This window comes from Panthera pardus, unplaced genomic scaffold (assembly GCF_024362965.1).
Source record: "Panthera pardus isolate Hobbes unplaced genomic scaffold, ASM2436296v1 HiC_scaffold_6, whole genome shotgun sequence".
Taxonomy (NCBI): Eukaryota; Metazoa; Chordata; class Mammalia; order Carnivora; family Felidae; genus Panthera; species Panthera pardus.
In genome coordinates this window covers 78,797,430-78,822,979 of record NW_026526991.1, presented here as the reverse complement: position 1 = coordinate 78,822,979, position 25,550 = coordinate 78,797,430, and the positions used below count along the sequence as shown (strand labels likewise).

General features: G+C 39.6%; 1 protein-coding gene across 3 annotated transcripts in view; it reads right to left on the bottom strand.

Annotated features, from left to right (window-relative positions):
* The window catches only part of TMTC1 (transmembrane O-mannosyltransferase targeting cadherins 1), a 272,140-nt gene that overhangs the window by 233,203 nt on the left and 13,387 nt on the right, over positions 1-25,550 (bottom strand). For 2 of the 3 annotated variants that reach the window (XM_019452365.2, XM_053894591.1), the window contains exons 2-5: positions 18,438-18,615; positions 9,202-9,275; positions 5,834-6,010; positions 2,637-2,843 (exon numbers count right to left, since the gene is read on the bottom strand). In XM_019452365.2, coding sequence (XP_019307910.2) covers positions 2,637-2,843; positions 5,834-6,010; positions 9,202-9,275; positions 18,438-18,615 — 636 coding nt within the window. The remainder of the gene's footprint in view (positions 1-2,636; positions 2,844-5,833; positions 6,011-9,201; positions 9,276-18,437; positions 18,616-25,550) is intronic. The other variant, XM_053894592.1, reaches the window with a different exon arrangement.

Here is a 25,550-nt window from a genome sequence, read left to right as displayed (position 1 = left end):
ACTTTCTTCACTGGTGTGCTAGAGCTAACTCACACTGGCTTATGGAAGATGTCTAGTAAATTTTTAGGAATTCTGCAGGCCAGTTATTAAATATGACCACTACTGAAAATTAAATTAAACTTAAAAGTTTTACAGTTGTATTAAAGGCAAAGGTGGTAAACACTCAAAACTCATCGCTTCCTAGTTTACCTCATTTTACTATTATCTATGCTCTTGAGGTTATGCCTGTTGTCTGCTAGAGAGTGGAAATACTACATAATGGTGGGTTCTGGTACATTTCCCCCAACTCCACAGTCAGTGACATCACATTTGTAGCCTGAAATGAGCCATGGTAGAGGTATTTACGTGGAAACAGGCAAACACTACAAGTCAGGATTTCCTGTTTTGGGAGAGCCAGGTATTAAACATTCACCAGCATCCCCCTGGTATTTATATTTCATCACATCCCTCTCTGCTGCTGTCTTTCATCTCTCCACTCTGCAACTTATCTACATACACACACATGTCCAGTGAATTTAAAATAAGAATGAAAACGAACACCTAACAGCCTCCAGATAACATCCTTTTCCACCATTCCTTCACTGCCAAATTCACTGGAAATGTTCTTTCTGTGATTCATTCCAACACTTTCTTACCATCAACTCATTTATTTATTCATCTCACAAACATCTGAGTAACTACCATTAGCCAGACACTATGAAAGTAACTGGGGACACAAATGTGAGCAAAGCCCAACATGGTCCCTCCTTCACGAGAGTCACGTTGTCAAACCCACCTTGAAAGTCTCCAATGTTCTATTAAGTCCTCCTTTTTTCTCCTCCTTGGCCTTTCCTTAGAAAATGTACAATTTCCCCAAATGTTATCTTCTTTTCCTCCATGGTCCTCTATTAAAAAGTCAAGATTTCCTCAGTGTTTTGACTATTTTTCTGCCTTCTTTCATCTTTAGGAATTTCACACATTTCTGTGATTTCATCCTCCCTCCAACTCCTAGGAAACCTATTTCTCCCCTAGCCTTCCTCTCTCAGTAACTGGCACCACCATCCACTCAACTGTTTGAGCCAGAAACCCTAAAATCCACATTTCCTGCCTTTCCCTTACCCCTCTTCATCCCAAGCATTAGCAAGTCCTGGGATCTATATCCAAGAGATGTCCCAAATCCAACACAGTACGTCATCCCAGCCTGTCACCCTTGGGCAGGACCTTTCTTTTTCACTTAATCTGTATAAAAGCCTCCAAACCCTCCTCCCTGCTTTACTCTTGCCCCCTCACATCATGCACTACGACGAAGTCAGGGAATATTTTTTTTAAAAAAGAAATGTAATCATTTCTCTCCACACTTAAACAAACAAAAAACCTTTATTCCACCCAGAATAAAACCCAAACTTGATTTCGTGGACAACAGGGCCCTTCATGATCTGGGCCTGCCCCCTTCCTGACCTCCCCCCCTTCCTGACCTTGCCCCCTTTCAATTCCCACTTGCTCATTCCAAGGCTGGAGCCCTCTGTCCAGATCTTGGCAGGTCTTTGCAGGACTAGCTCCTCCTATCATTCACAAGGATTCAGGAGGCCTTCCCGGACCAACCGACACAACTTTGGCCAGGCCAGGCCAGCCCACCCTTCTCCATCACTCTCTATCACTCTGTCCATTCCTTGGTGGTTATCTAGTATCTGTCTTCCTCTACTGGAAAATCAGCTACACAGGAGCAAAAACCTTGTCCTCCTTATTCACCAAGACATCTCTGGTGCCCGAAACAGTGCCTGGCACATGAGAGATGCTCAACAGATATTTGTTGATGAATGAAGCAAGATCCAAAACAAAAAACAAAAAAAACAAAAACAAAAGCAAAAACAAAAAAAAAACAGGCAAAGGCAGAAATAATTGGAAGCTAAGACCCTGAAACAAGAGTTTTCTGAGACCGCACAGAGGAATAAGAACAGCAATCTGAAATGGTAACGTGCTAATAGAATGAATCTAATTTCCATCTTTATTAAATTCTAACTTGCCCATGGCTTGAGCTATTTTAGAGGCAACCTAATTTAGTGAGTACCCATTCTGGTAAATCTATGTTAATTTTCATGGCTAGGTCAAAATATTCTTAAAGGGAAAGAAAATTCCGTGACTTAGAAAAGATTTCCTGCATCCTCAAAAACATTCCTGAGAAGCATAGTCCCCTGGGCTTCCTCCCATACCTGTGCTGTAATAAATTCCTATCACATACAACAAGCAGGTGGAGGGAGCATGGAGGCAGAGTGCTCTCCTCCCCCGGGGAAACTGAGGGTGCCTGCTCTCCACTGCAAGGCTCCTCCACCGAGGACACGGTAAAGTGTTTGTTCTTCTTAACTGAGGCCTCACAGATCCACATCTCACCCCGTGCTTCCAAATCAAAGCAGACAGCAGGGTTTCTACTTGCTTCTTCTTAACTACTCCTTTCTTATCTAAATCTAATATAAAGAAAAGGGAAGAAGGGAAAGAAGGAGGGATGGAGGGAGGGAAAGAAGAATGGAGCTAGGGAAACAAGGAGAGAGAGAAGGGAAGTCAGGAAAAAAAACATTCAACGTTTGATTTCTCCCGCCAAGCCATGCTGCACCAGGCAGTGCTGGATGGCGAACATGGGCGTGGGGAGCCCAGCTCAGTACCTCATCATGGACCACATAGCTCCAGGAGACACTGGGAATCCACTGCTCTTGGGTTCTGGTGGCGATGGTGAGTGGCAGCCACCCCAAGCTCCTCGGTGAGGAAATCGATGCTGCTTCCCGTTCTCCCGGTGAGGCTGCGGGGGCAGTGACGGGGGCGGGGGACTCGCAGGCTGCTGCGGGCTGCGCTGATGGATGACCCCATTGCTCCTAATTGTATATGTGGAACGGAGCAGAAACAAAGTCAGACAGAATGACAAGGTTTGCAACGAGAAACAGCAGTCCCCTTGCCCACTCCACGGTCTTGTTCCCTGGAAGCAGCCATGCTCAAGTCTTTCACCTCTTTTGTTTCTGGTACGTATCGCAATGCTTTAAAAATAACAAGAGAACATATTTCTTTTTATTTTAGAACTTATACTGACTTACTACTACAGAAGACTAGGACTCAGTCCCTCTTACATGGTCACCAACACACACACACACACACCCTCTTCTTCACGCTTCATCCTCCAAATATAGATTTCTTTCAAAATACTTGGTTGAAGTGATATTCGGGATTTACATAATTTTGATCTTGTAAAATACTGCTCATAGTTGATCCATCCAATGTACCTTGATTACATTTTCTTTCATGAATCCTCTGAGACAGAGTTCATAATCACTGAACGAACAGAAACTAAAATGTCTGATACCACTGAATGATGTCCAGCATTTGGAAAAAAGCAAAGGGGATTCTTAGACACTGCTACAATCATTTCAGGAGCAATGTCTGAGCACGGGACACAGTGAACATGCATCTACCCGTGGTCCCAGTAAGTCCACTCCTATGGTTATGCCCGAGAGAAACTCACATGTATTTGCACAAAAAAAAATCCATTGCAGCATAGTTTAAAATAGTACAAGCTGTGAAAATTACCTAAATTCCAAATCCAGAAAGAGTTAAATAAATTGTGATAATTAAATACTGTACAACAGTTAAAATGAATGTACTATAGCTACACATATGGACAATGATGTATCTCAAGAATCTCAAGGTTAAACAAAGAGAAAAGCAAGTGATACTATTTATATAAAGTTTAAAAATATATTAAAAGATACTCTTTGGTATTCACTGGTATATACATACTAAGTAAGGGCATAAAGATAATCATAGAAATGAAAAGTGACAAGTTCAGGATTATGGTTACTTTTAGAGAAAGAGGTTAGGGACAGGAGTCAGGGAATGTTATTCTCTAATCCTTCTGTGATTCTGTTTTCTCCTCTGTAAAATGAGGCCAACAGTGATTGTGGGCATTAAGTGACTTCAAGCCTGTAAATGGTGTGGCACAGTGCCTGACACATGAACAGAACTCAAGAGATATTAACCAGTTTTGGCCAGGTCTCCCTGGTACATGCTCTCCATTCCTTCCTACCACTTTTCACAACTGTAATCAGTTACTCATGGAATTACTTATACAATGTCTGTCTTCCCTGATATTGCATATGCCCTTAGGGGGAAGAAATCTTCTGTCTCCTTCTTGGTCAGGCACAAAATGAGTATGTATTGAATAGATAGAGAAAAGATGAAGGAAAGAATGAATGTCTCCACTTATGCAGAGCTGCTGGTTATGAGAGCCAAAAGTTTCTAAAAAACAAAGCAGAGGCTAGAAGCTTTTCACCTTCTGAGCTATATATTAGCAATATGATTTCTCCCATAGAACTTCTAACAGTTTAGCATAATGAAGGCCAGAAACAATTATTAAAGAAATAAAAGAGACAATTATCCCTTTTGAAAAAAGCCTGGCTCAACAGTGACCAGATGAAAAAGAATGTTGTATACAGGCAACGGTGGCCTGGAAAGTCCCGAGCCCAGAGGAGACACGACTTCAATGATGAAGTTAAAATTGCTCTGGACTGGACCACAGGAGAGGGTCTGCAGCCAGCTTTCTGCTATCAGTGAGCAAAGAAGAAAGGGGTTAGGAGGCGGAGACAAAAATGATGCAAGAAGGAAGTGGGAAGCAAGATGACCTGATAGGTTGTAAAAAGTAAGGCAGGCACTGCCATTACTCCCATTGGTTGAGAGGTTGCAGAGGAAAGGCATTCTCATATAAGCCAAGGGGAGGTCCTCTGGCTCACAGCTTTCTTGGCAGGAGCTTAGGTCAAAATGATAACTGAGCTCCTTCCTTTTACACGCCTCTGAGATTTACAGAGAGCCAATAGAGCACTAAAGTCTATTTAAATTATCTCCAAGCACGCCCAGGCAGGAAGGTGATCAGAATTTAATGACTCATCTCAGCTTGTTGCCACTCAATAACACTGCTCTTATCTTTATGTCAAGGAGTATAAAGAGGTAGGGAATGGGATAAAAAGGCAAATTTTTTTTAAGCTAAAATTCGTCATCAGATAAAGCAGAAGAATAAATCAACCACGTTTTTAAGAGTTCAAAAGTAAGGGCCTTATAATTACTGAAAAATGGGGTCTGCATGTCAAACTGTAAGTAATTATGGATTTGATAGAGAAGAAAAATATAGTATGTGCTTCAACTTTTAATGTGCCACAGCATTCTTACCATCTATAATCTACAGGATATAATGAATGTGCTTAAATTCTTTTTTTTTTTTAATGTGCTTAAATTCTTTAAGTGAAAATGGGCTACTAATTAAACTTGACCTTTAATTTGAATATAACATGTGAGTATTCCTGTATGGTTTAGACTGGCCTTTTGCAGAATTCCAAAACGAGACTTCCAAAACTCTTAGGTAACAGCATCATCCTTAGAACAAGTAAGCAGGTTCCAACTTAGCAGTGCTTTTTGATAGACAACACTCATTTGAATGCAGGGATTCAAGCAAGCTATGAAAAAAAAACCTGTCACCATTTGCAACCACTTCTCTTTGTGAATCAAGAAGTCTCCATAGTATGCAACCGAAACAATCTATCAATAGAAACCTGTAGTCAGCATGGATACTTGCCAATTCCAAATGTGGGGCTCCCAAAATCTTTACGGTCCTCACTGACTTTTATAAAGTGTGAAGAGTTTGAACATATCTGATGCATTTATTTTAACAAAACAAGACTTACTAATTTATGGGCCAAGAGGTTACATTTAACACAAGAGTGTACTTTTATTTATTTATTTTTGAATGAAAGTTTGAAAGCTACTGATCTAAGTAATTCTCTGTGCATGCTCTGCTTGATGGCAAAACTTAAAAATGACTTACGATTTCTCTTGCTTGTGGGATAGGGAAAAGAGATCATAAACCAGGCACACTCCAAACACTGTGATGCCGGTCTCCTTCACCAGCATCGCACAGGTCCCCAGCAACAAACTGAGCAGCAAGAAGAAGGGAGACACCGTGGGAGGGAAACATTCCCCAACATGACGCTGGTCCACACTCCTGGAAAACAAGATTGAGACTCTTTTAATCTAAGAAGAAAGATGGGTCACTGACAAACACCAACTTTTTAAAAAATATGATTTAACTCAATTTCATCGTATTCTAAGTAAGTAGGTGAACAAAGATTTCTTCGTGAATATTCATCACAGAGTTATTTAATATTGCAAAGATGAAAAAAGTAAATGCCCAACAACATTGAACTTTGGTATTTAAATTAAAATACACATAAATTATGATAAAATATGGCATATAACAAATGGATACTGAAAAAAACACTTAAAAATGTTTTTAACGTTTATTTATGTTTGAGAGAGACAGAGACCAAGTGTGAGCAGGGGAGGGGCAGAGAGAGAGGGAGACACAGAATCTGAAACAGGCTCCAGGCTCTGAGCTGTCAGCACAGAGCCCAATTCGGGGCTCAAACACACGAACCGCGAGATCATGACCTGAGATGAAGTTGGACGCCCAACTGAAGGAGTCACCCAGGCGTCCCCCCCCACCAAAAACACTTAACATGATACCATAAAGATACAGTTAGTGACATGGAAGGATATTTCGTCAATATATTTGAAATGAATAATACGAGTTACTAAGCCATATACATGAACTCTGGAGCCAGGTTCCCTGGGTTCAAATCACAGCTTTGCAGTTAACTAACAGGGTATTATGGGGCAGGTTAGTATACCTCTCAGGGCCTCAGTTCCCTCATATATGAAATGGGATCACAGTGTTGCATGCAGGATTACATAAATGACTTATTACATGTGGAGTGGCTATCACATCATTATTATTATCCTAGTGAATATTGTGTATATTTCTATACACAAATCAGTCAGTAGATATACAGAATCCTCATTTTTCTGTGATGAAAATACAGATGTTTTGGCTTTTTTCTTTTCTTCTGGTTAATTTGTATTTTTAAATTTATTTTCCAAGGAGATGTATTAGATAAAGTGGTTTTTTTCCTCCGTATAATTTCCACTAGGGATTTTCAAAAGTCTCCTAGGCCTATAAATCCTTTTTTCACCTTATATCATAGAATCAGCCCACACCAAAACTCATCACTATTCCTTCAGTAGGTGCCACACCCATTTGCCCCTAATCCTCTGAAGCAAGGCCAATATTTCTGTAGCTGCAACACCTGACTCTCACCGGTATGTCTTGGAACAATCACCTAAAATTATATGCCAAATTTGTGGCAGATATGCATTTTCCTCTTAAGCTGGTCTAGAGCTTACATTGCTAAAATTGAGAATGGCACGCACAACAGATACTGTAACACCACGGCTCATTATCACACAGATACGGACACGCTGCTGGCCTCATCATGTTCCCGAATATACCAACGACACAGCAAAAGCTGCCCAGAATAAGTTTAAACCCAACGGCAACTGTGAATCTTGTTCTAATACCGGAGCAAACAGGAAGCAACTACTTGGTGAATTTGGATTTATATTTCTAAGATTTTCACAACAGCACTTCATACGATTAGCTTTGTGACTCTGTAGAAAGTCACAGAGCCAGGAATAGAGGCCTAATACCACACAGGTATCCCCTGCTTTTCAAAAGTTCACATTACTGCCACTTTACTTTTATGAAAGACCTACCTTCGTACCTATTTTCACTAACAGAAAGAAATCTGAAGAGGGTCTTTGCTTTTACGAAAAAAGGTGAAAAGCAAAAACAGCATTTGTTTGTTAGGAACCATTGTAGAGGTGCTGTTAGGAACCCACAGCAGCAGGGGCAGCCCCCAACAAGTTCCTTCCCGGGAACCACACCCAGCATCTCAGTCCCAAGCCTCCAGAGAAATGAACCGTGTGAGCCTCTGTGCCTTATCTCCACCTATTCCGTGCATTCATTAGCAAGATGTGTCCTAAGATATCAGAAAAAGCCTAAGAGAAGTTGTTTTTTGGGTCTGGGAATGCCCCCAATTTTTCCATAGAAATTAACGGTAATTGCTTCTTCACTTTGAGCCATTTCAGCTTACAAAAGGTTTCAGAGAAATGCTGTACTTTCAGATAGCAGGGGAAACCTGTACTAAGAAAAGGCTCCACTCGTTAAACCGAAATTTCATAAGAATTAATTCTTTTCATTCTTGATCATCCAAGGTCTAAACCTGTTTGTTACAGGGCTTCTCAATCTCAATCTTGGTACTACTAGCATTTTGGGGAAAATGACTCTTTGTTGTTAGGGCTGTACTGAACATTGTAGGATGCTTGGCCTCTACTTACTAAATGCCAACTGCTAACACCTTTCCACTTAACGACAAGCAAAAGTGTCTCCAGAAATTGTCAAATATCCCCAGGGGAAGGGCAAAAGTGCCCCACATTGAGAACCACTTGTTTAGAATTGTATTTCTCAAGGTCCCGGGGCTCTGTAACATGGTAGGTCATCAAACTGAGCCAAAGATCAAAGCTCATAAATCCCTAACCAGACATCTCTCCACAAAGTAGGGTAACAGGATTCACTCCCCCCTTTTCTGGGCCACTCTCTGAGCCATCCACCTCGCTCCTATTCTCTTTTTAACCTGCCCCTTTCCCTATGTGGCCATGTCACAACTCAAGTAAGAATCTGAGCACTTTGGGGGAGAAGGGACACTATAATGGGAAATTATTTTATTGCTTTTCAGTATCCCAAAGCAAGGAACTTCTGTGTTTTGATGAAAGGGTGTGTATATTAGAAAACCATGGTTGAGAAATACTACTTCTAATTCAGCCTTGTTATTTTAAGCTCTGAGCTACTTTCGTGAGGATAATAAAGAGGAAAAAAAAATTAGGACCAAAATGAACGGGAGGAATTAAACCAATCATGGCCAAATGGAAGAGAGGACCATATCCAATATATACTGGCTCGGAGCGAAGATTTCAAATTCCATTCTCAGTAAGAAATGACAAGTAGGAATAATCAAGAAGCAAGGAGCATGAGGAGAGCGGTTCCTTTAAAAGGCTATGACAAAGTTGAGAATATGGCTGGAGGAGAGAGCAGCCTTGCATTTGGTAAGGGCAGGTTTCCTATCCTGATCTCCATGAAGCTTTTCTAAGCTTTTTACTGCCAAGAAGCCTCCCTCGTCTCTCAGGCAGATGCTCAGAGTCCGCACTACCCCCCAGCCCCCAACATGACAGAAATTCCCAAGGGGACAGCATTATTGTAACCACACAGAAGGGCATTCTTAGCCATACATACATACATACCTATTGTAGGAGAGAAAGGCCAACAGAAACAGCAGGCATGCTAACACGTCAGCTCTGCCAACAATTCCAGCCACCTAGAAAGTTTGAAAAGATAAAAACCTCAGAAAGTCACTTTCAGGAAACCGTTATAGAATGGATTTGTTTTTAGATGAATGAAAAGTATGATAAAATAAGAAAACACATTCTTCTTCAAAATTTGACTTATGACTAACCACCTCTTGTATCATATATATAACGATAAGTTTATAGGAGGAAAAAAAAAGGAAGGGAAAATATTTTCATGCTTAATTTCATTTTAACCTTTCTTCTCTAGAAGGCCAATTCATATCACCAAAGCTTATTCCTTTGTTGATTTATTCAAAAATATTTTGTGAGTAATGACTGAAGGCCAGACACTGTGCTAGTCTTCAGGTAGCAGAGTGCTAATAGAGCAGAAGATATTTACAGAGTATTAGAAAAAAATAAGTTTAGGAAACAATAATTCTGGTAAAAACAGGAATGAGTATAAACACTTGATGGCCATGTATGTATGTGTGTCTGTGTCAGTGTGTTTCTTAGTTCTGTCGCTGAAAGAGCCTAAACGCAAGCTACCCCACTAGCAAAGAGTCATCCTGGCACTGACCACACACATTCCCCCACTAAGGAGAACGGGGGTCCTTGGAGAAGTGGCTGACTCCAGGGCTGAGGCGAAGGAGTTCGAACCCTGAGTCAGGCTCTGTGCTGAAGGGTTCAAAGCCTGGAGGCTGCTTCAGATTCTGTGTCTCCCTCTCTCTCTGCCCCTCCCCACTCACACTCTCAAAAATAAATGAACATTAAATTTTTTTTTAAGTGACAGGTATGTGTCAAAAGGGCACAGAAGCTGGTGACAAAGGGCTCCCACCGACCAAATATCAGACCATTTGAACATCAAAATAAGTAAAGACGATAATAAAATAAACCATTTAAAAAAACCAGACATTCATGAATGCATACTGATATTGATGGATGGATGACTGAATGCACAATATAAGTACACACATAAACACAGTAAGCAAGTGAATGGAAAAGAATAGAAATCTCTTCCTTACATTAAAAAGCAAGTTAATGAATGTAGAGGGAATAGTGCAGCTGACAAATAGCCATTTTGTTTCCAAAAGAGTCAAGATTAGATAGAGCAAGAAACATCACAAAATACCAGTGGATGCTAAATCTAGGGTATAAAGGTTTGGTGAGGCAAAGCGTATTAGTAGGGCTTCAAAGCATGTCCTCATCAATTACTTGTTAAATGAAAAAGTAAAAAGAATAACTACACTATGGAGAAAACTCATTACACCTTAACTGGAGGTTCAAACTTGACTTCACCAATAAAGGGCCAATGGATGTGGCATGCCTCTGCACATGATACCCTGAGAAGGACACAATATCACTTTTGTCAAATTCCAGCCAAGGATGCATAACCTGAATGTAATCATGAGAAAACATCAGACAAACCCAGGATGAGGAATGTTCTATTGAATACATAAATAAATATATTTTACATTAATAAAGTATAAAATACAACAATTATACGTCATCTGGTAACATTAAAATTCCAGTATTTTAATATGTTCTAATTTATACCATATCATGATTTATTATGTTACAACTCCTATAATCTAATGTATTATAATATTACATATATGATATTATTATATAATACATGTATGTATATTATACCTGCATAATATACTACATGTGCATATATTATGTATTAACAACTTATATACTATATTTTATATTTTTACATATTTCTATATTTATGTATTTACATACAATATATAGTTACACTATTTTTATTTATATATTATAAATTTTAACATATATATAAATCATGTGTTATACTTTGTATACGTGTTATATATATTATAATCATTTGATATAATATGAATGTTTATATATGTTATATAACATCAACTGCAATGTTATAAATAAACATCATGTAAACATTTTATATTATGCACATTAAATATAAGTTTTAAATTATATTTAAAGCTGTGAGTTATATTATAAAAAGACAGTGAAGACTGGTAACTACTCCAAACTTAAGGAGACTGAAGAGAATGACTAATGGCCTTGGTTTTAGAAAATACACAATTAAATTATTCTGGTACAAAGAGGCATGAATTACACAACCTACTCTCAAATGCTTCAGAATACAAATAATATTTTTATATATTAAGGGAGACAGAGAGGAAGAATGACAAAACAAATGTGGCAAAATGTTAAAAATTGATGAGTCTGGATAAAGAGTATATGGTCACTTTATTTTTGAGGTTTAAAATTATTTTTTTTAATGTGTTACTTTAGAAAGGTACTAAAATGGAAGAGGGGTAGAGGACAGACAGCTTTTTATAAATCTTTGTATTATTTCATTACAACTTAAAATGTGTGTGCATTTCTCTTACTCTTTTGAAATCCAAGAAACAAAACTGTAAAGGAAAAAAATGGAGGATGGTTCAAAGAATGCTTCAAAAAAGGCCACGTATGAGCTGGATCTTAAAGATGAGTCAGAGCTCACAAGGGAAATGAACAGGGTTGACATTTCAGGCACAGAGAACAGCATCACCCAAACCACAGAGGACCTGAAGTCCACAGTGTGTTAGAGAATCAACCATAATTAATAGTGGAAAATAGAGTTCTGGGAAATGTACCTATAAATACTCTCATATAATGAGCACACTTTGCATTCATAAAGAAGAGGGAATGACACATGCATGGAACTAGGCCATCCAAGGCTTGAATACAGACTCCTTCTCTTGCCATTTGAATGAGACTCAATTTTGTTATCTTTAATTTCTGGGATTTGGTTTTGTTATCTTTAAAATGAGTATAACACCCACATCTCACGTTACTGTTATAATTAATGAGTTTACATACATATATATATGTATGTATACATATACATTTTATATATATAAAGTGTATATATATATATAAACTTCATTAGATAAATGAATAGTTTAGTTAAAAATATAAATAGAATGTAATTTAGTTATATACCTGCATATGGATTGACAGCAAGTCACATATTGAGAAAAATTCAAGTCCAATGTACACCAAGAGAAAACTGGATACAGCCAAAGAATTACACTAGCAGTACAGAATTAAAAGGAATTAGCTAATGTGGCTGCCTGGACTATACACTGTTCATTGATCCATTCATTTATAAGGCATTTGCATGCTAAATCAGGAAGATTGCATGACACAAAGGAGGTACACAGTGACAATATGGTGTCACCTCAGCGTCAGAACCAGCTCAGACTTACAGTCTGTAGAGCAACAATTGCACACAGGTTAACTGTGAGCCCAGATCTGCTCAGTCTACACCACCACATCTCTGAGCATTGAGCTCAGCATCACCTGCGAGGCCTCTAGAACACTAAACAGAGAGCCCAACTCACTAGCAACAAAGTCTTGGGAGAAAGCCACACATCTGGACCCAGAGGGACGCTCACCACAGCACAACTGATGTGGCCAACTCACACAACAGCAAGAGGTGCAAGCTGATATTGGGTGTAGCAAGTTGGAATGAGGCAATCACAAGCTAGGCAAGCATAACTAATGTGCTAAAGGAGCCTGAAGCCTACTTCTCAAATTGCAGCCAGTTAGTGCTTCTGGGAAGCAGCAGCAGCAGCAGAATGTGCCAGCTGGATGTGCCCAGATATAAAGAATGTAGTGTCCCTTGGAGCGGAAGCTCAGAGGGGTTGTTGAAATGTTAATGCTAACAGTGACAGACTCTGTGGCCAGTTTCAAACCACCAAGCATTCACTGAACACCTACTCTATATCCCTGTTGAGCTGGGGTCTCTGGGGCAAGACGGTTAGATGTCTTAAAAACAAGGTGCTTGACACCAACTACTATATGTCAAGACCAACCATTCACTTTCCCTGTGATTCAATTAGTCGGTAGCATCATATTCAGTAATTGCATGATTTATTCCACTCAACAAACATTTTCCAAGTGCCTCCTATTTGCCAGGTACTGTGCCAGCTGGAGGGATATAACCTGCCTCAAGGAGTTTAACATCTGGTTGGGAGTCAAAAGAGGGTACTGCATGTATCATAAAGAGGAGAAATCATTGCCATGAGAGAATGGAGAAATTAATTTTGACTGTAGAATCTGGGAAGGCTTCATGGAAAGGCTGGTGTTATACACTAACATCTAAAGGAGAGGCAAGAAGGGCTCAGTAAGTTGAAGACAGGGGAATGTGAATCCTGGGCCAGGGAAGGAACACAGAAGCATTCCAGGCAGAGGAAAGACCAGTCTCAAAACACAGGTGTTTCTGGAAGGGAAAGCATAAAGGGATGAAAGCATGGAGTAAATGAAAATGGACAGGAATGGGCAATGGGAAGCAAACTGGGATGCTAAGTTGGGGCTCCTGGGTTTGATTCTATGGCAACGTAGGCTGAACTGTAGGGTGATGGGAAATACAAAGGACCCAGCCAAAAATACATGCAGATGGATAGCATGTACTTCTGCCTCAAGCTGCAGGTTTTCATCACCAAAAGGGTAGCTGTAACTTGGGAACTCAACTCTGTAACACATACTCAAGTAATGGAAAAAATGAGTGAACATCATCGGGGTAGAATGGAAACAATGTAACATTCAGATCTAGGTCCTAGTGAGCTTAACAGAATCACATGTGGAAATTACCAATTAAGAATTTAATTTGTCCCCAAAACTTGTTATTTCTTAGAATAACATTCATAGGATTTGTACAAAGTATTGCATGTGTATCAAGTTATTGATTGTTCCATCTGCAAGAATGAGTCCCATTAGTGTTAGACAGGGACAGGAAACACACACTTAACACATCCAACAGCTGAAAGCCAGAATGACTGATTAGATCACTACCAATTCTCTCCTACGTGCTCTTGTCCCAGTTCTGGAAATGTTGAACTTAACCTTCAGCTCCATGTATCAGCATTTCCTGCTCTTGCTTTTGACTTGACGTAAGTCAAGTGCATTCCTTCCAACCAATAATGTTTCTATAATGATTGCTAAGTTTTATTCCTAGAAGGGAATTACAATGATATTCCCCATTTTCCCAATTTCTCTACTTATTTTTCTCATGATTCAGGATTCAGAAACACATACAAATTTCCCATGATTTCCCCAGAAATATACTGTCAGAAACCCTTCTGGGCCACCTGGGTGGCTCAGTCGGTTAAGCGTCTGCCTCTTGATTTAGGCTTAGGTCACAATCTTATGGTTCATGGAATCGAGCCCCAACATTGGGCTCTGACCTGACAGCATGAAGCGGGCTTGGGATTCTCTCTCTCAACCTTACTCTCTGCCCCTCTCCTGCTTGCTGTCTCTCAAAAAAAAAAAAAAAAAAAAAAAAAAAAAAAAAAAAGACAATAAAAGAAAACTCTTCCAGAATCACAGGCCTTCAACGAAGAAAGGTCTGCGTATACCTTGGTCAGTGCTATACCCTCTGCAATCTATTTGTTGAAAGCTTGAGTAAATAAATGAATTTGTTCCTGCATACTTAAATTGGAAATGATTTTTTTTATTACAACATATTGTTTTGTCTTGTATGTATTTATGTGTATGTTCTTTGGCTTTTTTAGGAGCTTGTGAACAAATTATGGGTAGGGACCCCTTATCCACCCACATAACCTCTTGGCACCCAGCACAGTGCTTGCACCAAACAAGTATTCATTTACTATATGCTGATTACATAATTAAGGAAGCAAATCTTTGATCGGACCAATATGTTGAAACTAAACCCCTCCTCCTGTGGGGCACTGGGCTCTGTGCTGACAGCTCAGAGCCTGGAGCCTGCTTCAGGTTCTGTGTCTCCCTCTCCCTGTGTCCCTCCCCTGCTCCCTCTCTCGCTCCCTCTCTCTCTCTCTCTCTCTCTCTCTCAAAAATAAACATTAAAAAATTTTTTGAGCCCCTCCCCCAAAAATGTAAATCCTCCATCCTTCCTGGGATTACTTATGGTCCCATTTTTGTTCTTGTTTAACAAAAGGGAGATACATCCCTCTAACTGCCTCTCCAGCCACCCTGTGATCTATTTTCCCTTTTTAAAAATAATTTGTCACTAAGTCTTCCACAACACAATACCTTTTTTTCTATTTCTCTGTCTTCTTCCTTAGAAACCTAAACTATTACCTATAACTGAAATAGTATCTTGATTTTACTTTCTAGTATAGATTGTTATGTAAGTCAAATTTCTTTACTTCCTTCACTTCCTTCCTACACTTCTCTCATTCCTTGTGAATGCAAATAGTTTCTTTAAACTTTTTCCTTAAATGTCCAGCTCTCAGACTCCTTTGTCCCTATAATTGTGTTATCATGGATTTTTTTTTATTAGTACAAAAGCTTATTGAAACCTTTTCATTTTTTTAAGTCTATTTATTGTAAGAAAGAAAGAGCATGAGTGGGGGTGGGGGGGATTTGGGGAGGAAGAGGGAGGAGGGCAGAGAAAGAGGACTAGAGAGAATCCCAAGCAGGCTCTGTGCTGTCAGTGCAGAGCCTGATACAGGGCTCGAACTCACAAACTGTGAGATCATGACCTGAGAGGACACCAAGAGCTGGATGCTCAACCAACTGAGCCACCCAAGGTGTCTCCTTAATGAAACCTTTTTTTAAAGGTCACTTTGCTAACAGGATTTTTTTTCTTAGAATTCGACCTAACTCTACCAGCTCATGATCTCACTGTCCAAGGTTACCTGCTCTCCCTCTTTGCAAGCATAGAATTAAGACCGTTATTGTCCTATTCATTTATTCTTTCCTGAAAAAATGTTCCCCAAGACGTTCCACACACATATTTTCAACTGTACTTTGACCTGGTGTCATATATTCTATATGGCTAGGAGTAATAGTCTTGGATTATTTCTCTTCATATGACATCCAAAAGAATATTAAAAACTTATGTATCTCTCTCATCTTTTAAAATTCATATCTAAAATTTTTCATCATAATTTTAAATACTTGCAAGGATCTAATTTCCTATGCATTGTAAATACTGACATTTCAAAATAAGGCCATAATATTACTGTTTTAAATGTACCAAATGAAATCTGGAATGTACCACAGCAATTTGAAGCTCATTGTTTTTCATTTACACAAACATGAACAGGCTCTTCATTAAATGATGGATATTTCACACCCATTTCCCCTTGAACTCTTATTTCTATTTTATTTCCTCCTCAGCATTGTTTATTAATGTATTAAATAGTTATGCTTAAAAATATTCTACTTACCATCTCCTCCCTGTAATAAAAATACTTATATATTTAAATTTGTTGTAAACGTCCTTGTGATAACTGTTAAATTTTCAATTTTATATTATTATTCCACTTAGTGTTAATACATAATTTTTTAATACATCACAAATTAGAAAAAATGATAAGTAGCTCTTAGATATAAAAATACACTTCTTAATAACAGTTATAGCATAATCTTCCACTTAGAGGCACCTTTTGAGAGGCACTCAAGGAACGGCAGGGAAATTTACCTTAAGTAATGTAATTGTTTTTGTAAAATCATTTTTTCTTTGTCACTCACTCCAAATAGATTTGTATCAAAATCTTGGGCTTACAGATTTACAATACTTTGTGTGGAAAATATCTATCACATATAGCCTAACTGGCAAAACCAGTCCTCATTATAAAACCAATTGGCCAAATCAAACTTCTTATGTCAATTCAAATGAACATATTATTATGCATTCCCATGACAACCATCTCACTTCTGAATTCAGAAGATCAACACAGGCCACCATACCCTACTTCTAATGCCATGCTGTATTCTTCACAGAAATATGTGTAAGACAGAGCGTGATATGAAGCTCATCTTCGGGTCTATGATGCCTTCATTGAAGGAGGCTTTGCTGACACCAATATATCAAATTGTTTCTTTGTAAGGTATCTCAGAGATTTCTATACCTGGGGAATAGTAAAAGTCTGATGTATTTGAGACATTCTTTTTTTTCTTTTTCTTTTTCTTTTTTTAAATATAATTTACTGTCAAGTTGGCTAACACACAGTGTATATACAGTGTGCTCTTGGTTTTGGAGGTAGATTCCCGTGATTCATTGCTTATGTACAACAGCCAGTGCTCATCCCAACAAGTGCCCTCTTCAATGTCCTTCTTATTTTTCAATGAGAGAAGGACAATTGAAAGGAGAGGAGGAAGGGGTGCCTGGGTGGCTCAGTTGGTTGAGCATCCAACTCTTGATTTCCACTCAGGTCACGATCTCAGAGTTAGTGAGTTTGAGCCCCACATCAGGCTCTGCACTGCTGGTGCGGAGCCAGCTTGGGATTCTTCTCCCTCTCTCTCTGCCCCACCCCTCTCTCTCTCTTTCTCTCTCTCTCAAAAATAAATAAATAAATAAACTTTTTTTAAAAAAAAAAGAAAGGGGATGACAGAGAGAAGAACCAACTTGACACTTTGACCCCAGGCATGTTCTGAGACAGATAAACTGTAGGAAAGTGTCCAGATGCAAGCTGAGGAAATGATTCTTTTAAAACATACCCCTTAGAAAGTCTTCATCTGCCCCCAGCAATACATATAAAATAAACCAACTGTGGTTACTGAGTTATGCTAAAATAAACCAAGTATTACTGAGATGTGAAATGAGGTAAATTGATAATGCCTTCTGGGTGCATGATTAAATCCCTATTTTAAAGAGGACCACAGATTTGAACTATCTTTTAAATAAATTTGTCATCACCCACCAAATAACTACACTTCACACGAAATAACTTAGAAACCTATTTATAAATCCCTCTCTTAAGTCTGTCTTTCTAACTTGAAGAATGTAAGTCTAACTTTTTAGTCTTTCCTCTTACTCACAGCTCAGCATCATAAATATTGTAAATAAAAAGCACAGAGAGAAAAGGTAAAATACAAACGCAGAGCAAGAACAATGCCTCGGCAGGACAAGTATCGCAAAATGCCCTGTGCTGTTTAAAACACGTTAGAACTTACATTTTATTCAAATAAACTGTGGCCATTTATTACTACGTGTAATAACAACAGTGGTTATTTAGAAAAGCAGTTAAATTCTGAAGGCCATTTGAACATTCAAAAAGAAAAGTTGTCGAGCAGAATGGTTTATACATAAAGACAAACACTTTAGTGGAGCACTGAATTACCATGGTTTTGAAAGGCTCATTTTGTTGTTGTTGTTGTTGTTGTTGTTTTGTTTTTTGTTTTGTTTTTTGTTTTAGTTCATTGTTTCATTAAGTTCCAGGGATACTCACTGCCTCTGTGTGGATAGGATGCACAGCAAAAAGCAACGCCGTAGCAAAAGCAAGTCTGCGATTCCTGAAGACAGCTTTGTCACAGGTGTACATCAGGACAAGGGTCACTAGGCAGTGCAAAATCACATTCACTGCATGAAAGTAGAATGGGTTCATACCAGTCAAAAATACGTTCAGCCTGTAAAAAAAGATAAAAACAAAAACAAAAATGGAATCAGCTACAAACAGAAAACATAAGCACAAGGGAGCAGAGAAAGCAGAGGGAACTGATCATTTAAAAAAGATAAGCTGTTCAATCAATTATTTTTAATGGATGACTCCCAACATCAGGTTACTCTACATATACAAGTATCATTTTTTCCCTATCTCAGAATTTTCCTATCTGCAAAAGTCATTGCAAAAGCAATACAATATTATTTCAGAAAACCCTGTGGCCCGAGAAGACAAGCAGCTAGGTGCTGGACCTGTTTTTCCTTCACTCCGTGGCTAATGCAAACAGCCCTGAGAGACTCTTGCTTTCACTACCAGCTCTTCCCAAGGAGCTGAGGGTTCAAAAGCAAGTCCACAGTGCTCTGGGTCAGAGATGCAGCCCCTGGAGAAGACAGAAAAGCCACAAGACTGTGACTGTGGTCAGAGTTGGGACAAATCAAGCATGAACGTGTTCTCTCACCCAGAATACCCACCAGGAACCAAATTTCCAGACTATGCACCCGGAATGATCATTAATTACCACCCCACAAGGGATCTTCAGTGCACCTAAAGACACTATTACCAGCTGCAGCTGAAATTAAAAGGATGAGCAAAAGCATAGCATTTCAGAATCCGTATTAAATGTTTTCTAACATAAATTCCCACAGATCTCAAAATCTAAATTCTAAAATTATGACGAAGAAACTAAAGAGTGTCACAAAAAGAAGGGAAATTTATTGTTCAACATCTTTAAAAATACTTTACTATGAAATGCAAAACAGAGACACTTCTGAAGGTTGCCTTAAATTTAATAACAGGACATAATGTCCCCAATTGACTCTGTGGGGTTACAGAAAAAAATAATTGTATAGGGCATGATTCTTTTGGGGGAGCATATATACTCTAAGGGGGGTTGCCTGTAGTTGTCTATATTCCAGCTTATTTTACTGAAACAGTAATCCTATGTCTTTATTCTCATGCCCTTGATCTGCTTCTCTTATAGAAACACCTCCTCTTTGCCAAAACAATCAAGAAGGAAAAAGTCAACTTTAGCAATGGCATATGCATATTCTAAATACTTGACTTGATTCATGCACAAATTTAACAGAATTTTAAGCATCTCAAGCTTTATTTGGACACATGAATATAAATGTCATAGTTACTAATTGACGCCAATTCCATTCCCACTGAAGTAATCATGGTCCTAACTAAGCCTAGAAAAAAATGAACTGTTTTGTGGAATCAAACTTCAGGGCTCCGAGGTAAGATTCAAGCCAGCTGTATGTTGGCGGACCCACTACTCTGCACACACCCCAGAGTCCTTAAGACAGGAATGTAGCGTGAAACATATGGAGGGAAAGAGGAATGGTCAGGTACAGCTAGAGGAGAGAGAATCGCATCCCATTCCAGTTCAAGAGGACCCACCTATGGTGAGAGAGCTGTTGGAAATCAGAGCTTAAGACGGTGGAGCTTTGAGAAAGGGCAAGACCAGGTCCCTATCCTCGGAGAACTTAGGTGCAGTTCCCAGAGAGCCCATCCTCCTGAGGCTGATTTTCATCAGGCTAAGCTTTCCAGACCAACTAAGCCATTCATTTAAAGTTCATTCACACTCAGGGCAAAAAAACTAAATAGGCAAACTATCTCACAACCCCTGGGAAGGTCTCAAATTTGTCAATACATAGCAAAGGCTTTAAGAAGTACGTAATTTTTGGGGGTGCCTGGGTGGCTCAGTGGGTTAAGCCTGACTAAGGCTCAGGTCATGATCTCATGGTTCATGAGTTCAAGCCCCATGTGAGGCTCTGTGCTGACAGCTAGGAACCTGGAGCCTGCTTTGGATTCTGTGTCTCCCTTTCTCTCTGCCCATTCCCCACTAGCACTTTGTCTCTCTCTCAAAAATAAGTAAGAGACATTAAAAAAAAATTTTTTTTAAAGAAGTACATAACCTTTGATCAAAAATTCCACTTCTAGGAATTTTCCATAAGGAAATAACCTGAAAAGTGTTCAAAGATAGATACAGATAGATATACAGATATAAACAGACAGATATGACATTGTAATATAATAAATATGCATTTTGGTCTTCATCCCAACTCCTGGTAGAGATGGTAAAACCTTTGTAATTTCTTAAGTTATAAAGGTAGTAGGAGTATCTTTTGTTCCAGTTTTTGGTCTTTGGCCCCGGTTCCTGACACAGAGCTCCTAAATCCCTTGGAACTTCCTAAGTGATAGGATTACCTTTTGCTCTAATAACATGACTCTTGGTAGGCTCCTGGATGGCTTCTGGATGGGGGCTGGTCACCAGAAAGATCGAGTTATGATTAGAAGCTTAGAACTTCCAGCCTTTCTCCCTCTCCCCCTCCTCCACCCCAGGGATTGGAGAAGGGCTAGAGATTGAGTTAATTATCAGTGATGCCTACTTGATGAAGCCTCCATAAAAATCTCTGAACTACAGGTTTTGGAGAACTTCCACATTGGTGAGCACATCCACAAGCTGGGCAGGTGGCACACCTCAATTTCACAGGGACAGAAGCTCCTGTGCTTGGGACCCTCCAGACCCCACCTAAGCATCTCTTCATCTGGCTGTTCATCTATATCCTTTATTCTATAATAAGCCAGTAAACATTAAGTAAGTGTCTGCTTGAGTTCTGTGGGCCATTATAGCAAATTATTGAACCTGAGGAGGGGCTCATGGGAACACTGATTTAACAACCAAGTTAGACAGAAGTGTGGCAATCTAGGGACCCACGACTTGCAACTGGTATCTGAAATGGGGTGAGTCTTGTGGAAGGAAATGAGCCCTTAACCTGGGGGATCTAATGCTAACTCCAGACAAACAGTGGCAGAATTACATTGAATTGCAGGATATCCACATACTGTAGGACACTGAGAATTGATCACTGTGGAAAAAAAGCCCTACATATCTGGTGTCAGAAATATGGACTATAAGCAGAAGAAGAAACAGGACTTTTCTTTTTAGTATACAAGGATGCATCATACTGTGATAATCATAAGATGACAATAGAGAGAAGGCAAGACATCTAATAAGCCAAATCCCTGATTTTTGGGGGGAGGATTTTTTTTAATCTGAGTATAGTTGACACACAATATTACATTAGTTTCAAGTGTACAATTTAGTGATTTGACACGTTTATACACATGCTATTATGTTTACCACAAGTATAGCTACCATCATATTATTATTCCTGGAAACTGGTTAGGAAAAAAATGCTTGGTGTTTCAAGGGAATTCATTTAGACCCCAAAATATAAAAATAAATTACTGAATGGGGATCCACCGCAGTGCTAAAGTAACTGAAAGCCTCTCACATGGTACCAGTTACTGGCAAATCTAAGCTTTAAGAAATTACTGAGAATCTAAAGTTAGGAGAAGTTCCCAAGTATCTAAAAAGATAGAGAGTGAACTCCCCAAACTATAAACAAGTGATCTTGAGATGAAATAATAACAAAATGTTATTTGTGAGCATTGGAAAAAGAATCTCTGATCCTAGGATCCAATACGGGTTCACAAAAAGGGGGTTCAACTGATGAACCTCACATTTTAATAGGGCAGGGAATGTGACAGACACATCCTATCTTTATTTTAACAAAGGCATTTATCAAAATCTTTCACAATCACCTTGTGCACAAGATATAAGAAGAAGGATTTGTAGCAAACACAAAGAGTAGTGAATAATAATCAATGTCCCCTTAGATGTAGACCTTCAGTGTAAGTCACAAGACTCTGATGTTATCTCTGGTCTGTCCCATATTTCTATCAAGGACTTAGCTAGATCTGTAGTGTATGCTAACCAAGCTTGCCAGAAAGCCTGTATCTGGGAAGGAGGGTCACTGTTCTGGGAGACTAAGATTGGCAAAGGGTTTAAATGCCTGATATTGTTAGTTAGTTCTTACAGGATTACACAGAATATGGGTAAGAGCAAAATCCACATTTGGACATAAAAGGTAACAAAATACTTGCAATCTAGACTAAAACTACTCACATAGCATTGTCCAAGAGCTGTTAGTTTACTCTAAACTCAGAGTTATTATGTCCTGGCTATCAAAACAGACCAAACCACAGACAGGGTTCTGCATAAGTCCAACTAATTTTCATTTCAATTCACTCTAACAGATATTTATTGAGTACCTACATGTCAGGTGTGATGTAGGGCCCAGAGACACAAGGAGAAGACATGGCATCTGCTACCAGAGAAAGAGAGACACTAAGCAGATAATTAACAGTGAAAGAAACCTAGCAAGGGGAGAACCTACCAGGTGCAGAGATAGGAAAGAGGGAGACATTCTGTCTGCATGTGGGACAGTGAAGGTAGGTGGTATCCAATGTGGGGCAGCAGCCTCTGTGAGTGCTACTTAAACGCTGGAGCATCTTCACAGGAGAGCTCCAGGATGCTGAAGGATGGGGAGTCTCAAAGTGATGTCTCAGGAAGGTAGGCTTGAGGAAATGGAGGATGCTCAGCCTAAAGAAAGATGACAGAAATGATACCAAATCCTCCAAGGGAAATGATCTTTGCCATATTATGGCTGTATCCCTAGTATCTAGCATACTGCCTGGTTCACAGTTGTCAAAATTAAGTGGATACGTGGATGGATATATAAATGAATGAATGATGAAATATTTAAGCAATGCACTTACTCAAGTACCTCTCTGAGTGGAAACTAAGATCCAATAACAATGTTGCAAATAGACTAAGGGCCAAGTTTAAGTCTGCAAATTATTTTGTTTCATCTGTATACCTTTTCTTTCTTTCTTTAATTTACCACTTTTTTTTTGAGAGAGAAAGAGAGTGCACACAAGCAAGTGGTAGAGGGGGACAGAATCTTAAGCAGGCTCCACGGCCAGCACAGAGCCTGCCGCAGGTCTCCATCCCACAACCCTGAGATCATGATCTGAGCTGAAACCAAGAGTCAGACGTTGAACTGACTGAGCCACCCAGGGGCCCCGAATTTACCAACATTTTTATTTTTATTTATTTTTTATCTTTTGAAAAAAAATTTTTTAATGTTTATTTATTTTTGAGAGAGAGAGACAGAGCGTGAGTGGGGGAGGAGCAGAGAGAGAGGGAGACACAGAATCCGAAGCAGGCTCCAGGCTCTGAGCTGTGAGCACAGAGCCCAACGCCGGGCTCAAACTCACAAACCGTGAGAGATCATGACCTGAGCCGAAGTTGGACACTCAACCAACTGAGCCACCCAGGCACCCTACTGATATTTTTTTTTTAATTTTTTTTTAACGTTTATTTATTTTTTTGAGACAGCGAGAGACAGAGCATGAACGGGGGAGGGTCAGAGAGAGGGAGACACAGAATCCAAAACAGGTTCCAGGCTCCGAGCTGTCAGCACAGAGCCCGACGCGGGGTTCGAACCCACGGACCGCGAGATCATGACCTGAGCCGAAGTCGGCCGCTTAACTGACTGAGCCACCCAGGCGCCCCCCCACCGACATTTTTAAAACAGACGATTTTATATAAAAATTTCCAGCTTCTCTTGAAGTACTACATGGCCGCATGGAAACACGTTGCCTATTCAGAGGGCACAAGTACGCACAATTTACCACAATACGAAACAACAACTGCTATGAGACAGGCCTCAGCTCAAAAACAAAGAAGTAATATTTAAAACTAGAACTGGTGTTTGGACACCCAGAAATGTCCATGCAGGAACATGATAAACAGCACACCTGAAATACCACCTAAGAACAGTCTCTAGGGTTCCATGTCACCCCGAACAGACTCCATTATAGCACACATCAGTTTTTTAAAACTCTTTTACTATATTCCTCAAATATTATAAGCATTTTTTCATACACTGTAAAACATTAATTTCTTTTCCTCATAGTATCCATCTCACTTAGCACACAATGAATTTATTCTAAATGAAAGTTTACCGAATGAGCACATAAACTCACCTTAAGTTGAAAGTTGAAAAGATCATCTTTCCCAGTCAACAGTAAGAATCTCTAATTTTATTTCATTTAGCCTTCATTTCTCATTTAAAGCTAAACTGGCCAATAGGATTTTTTTTTTTTTCCAGAAAAAGTCTGAACAGCCATGTCGGACTGCTCGAAAGCCTTCCAGACTTTGGCAAATATGAATGCTAATACCCCTCCTCTGTCTGAGCTCCTCTGCCTCCTTGTAAAACTGTCCAGAAAGGTGGGGCCATGATGAGCTCACAGCAATCAGAGAGCACCTGTCCCCAGAAAAGGTTACAGGGTCACACAGTTTGGCACCAAGATGTCACGGAAGGAGGGGTGGGAAGGGGAGAAGAAAGCCATTGGCCGCACTTCCTTCTCCTCACACCTGCATACCCTGGAGCTCTAGATAAACAAAGCCCCTTACTCTTGATTTTCTTCTTTGGAAAATACTTCTGGTTTAAGAAAACAAAAACAGGCTGTATCTTCTGGAAGAGACTTCTGCTAGGAAATATACTAGGGTCTTTCCTCCAGGGGACCCCAACTCCACATCAATCAAACAGCTCCATCTCAACAAACTAGCAGAGGTCTGGAGCCTCCAGAAGAGGTCATGGCTCACGTCTGGTTTGGGGCCCAAAACCTGGAGTTTTCATGGTATACAGCTGAAGCAAGATTTAAGAGGGCTGCCCATCTACTTCATACCTAGGGACAATGTGACTGATTAGTCACCACCAATGGCCCCTCTCAGGGGGTCAAAACATTGTGATTACTACTGCATCCCTGCTGCCAATCATGGTAAAAGCACTCACCTTGTCTGTGGCAGCTAAGCATTGCCACTTGGCATCTGGTACTCCAGGGTCCCATCACCCCCACTGAAATCAGAAAGTCTACCTCACTCGCAGCATCTCCCACACCACACTTGGCCTACAGAAAAGAGTCCACGCAGAGCTTCCCGAAGTTGTCGGTGCTCCCCTGCTAATATATTTCTCAATGCCT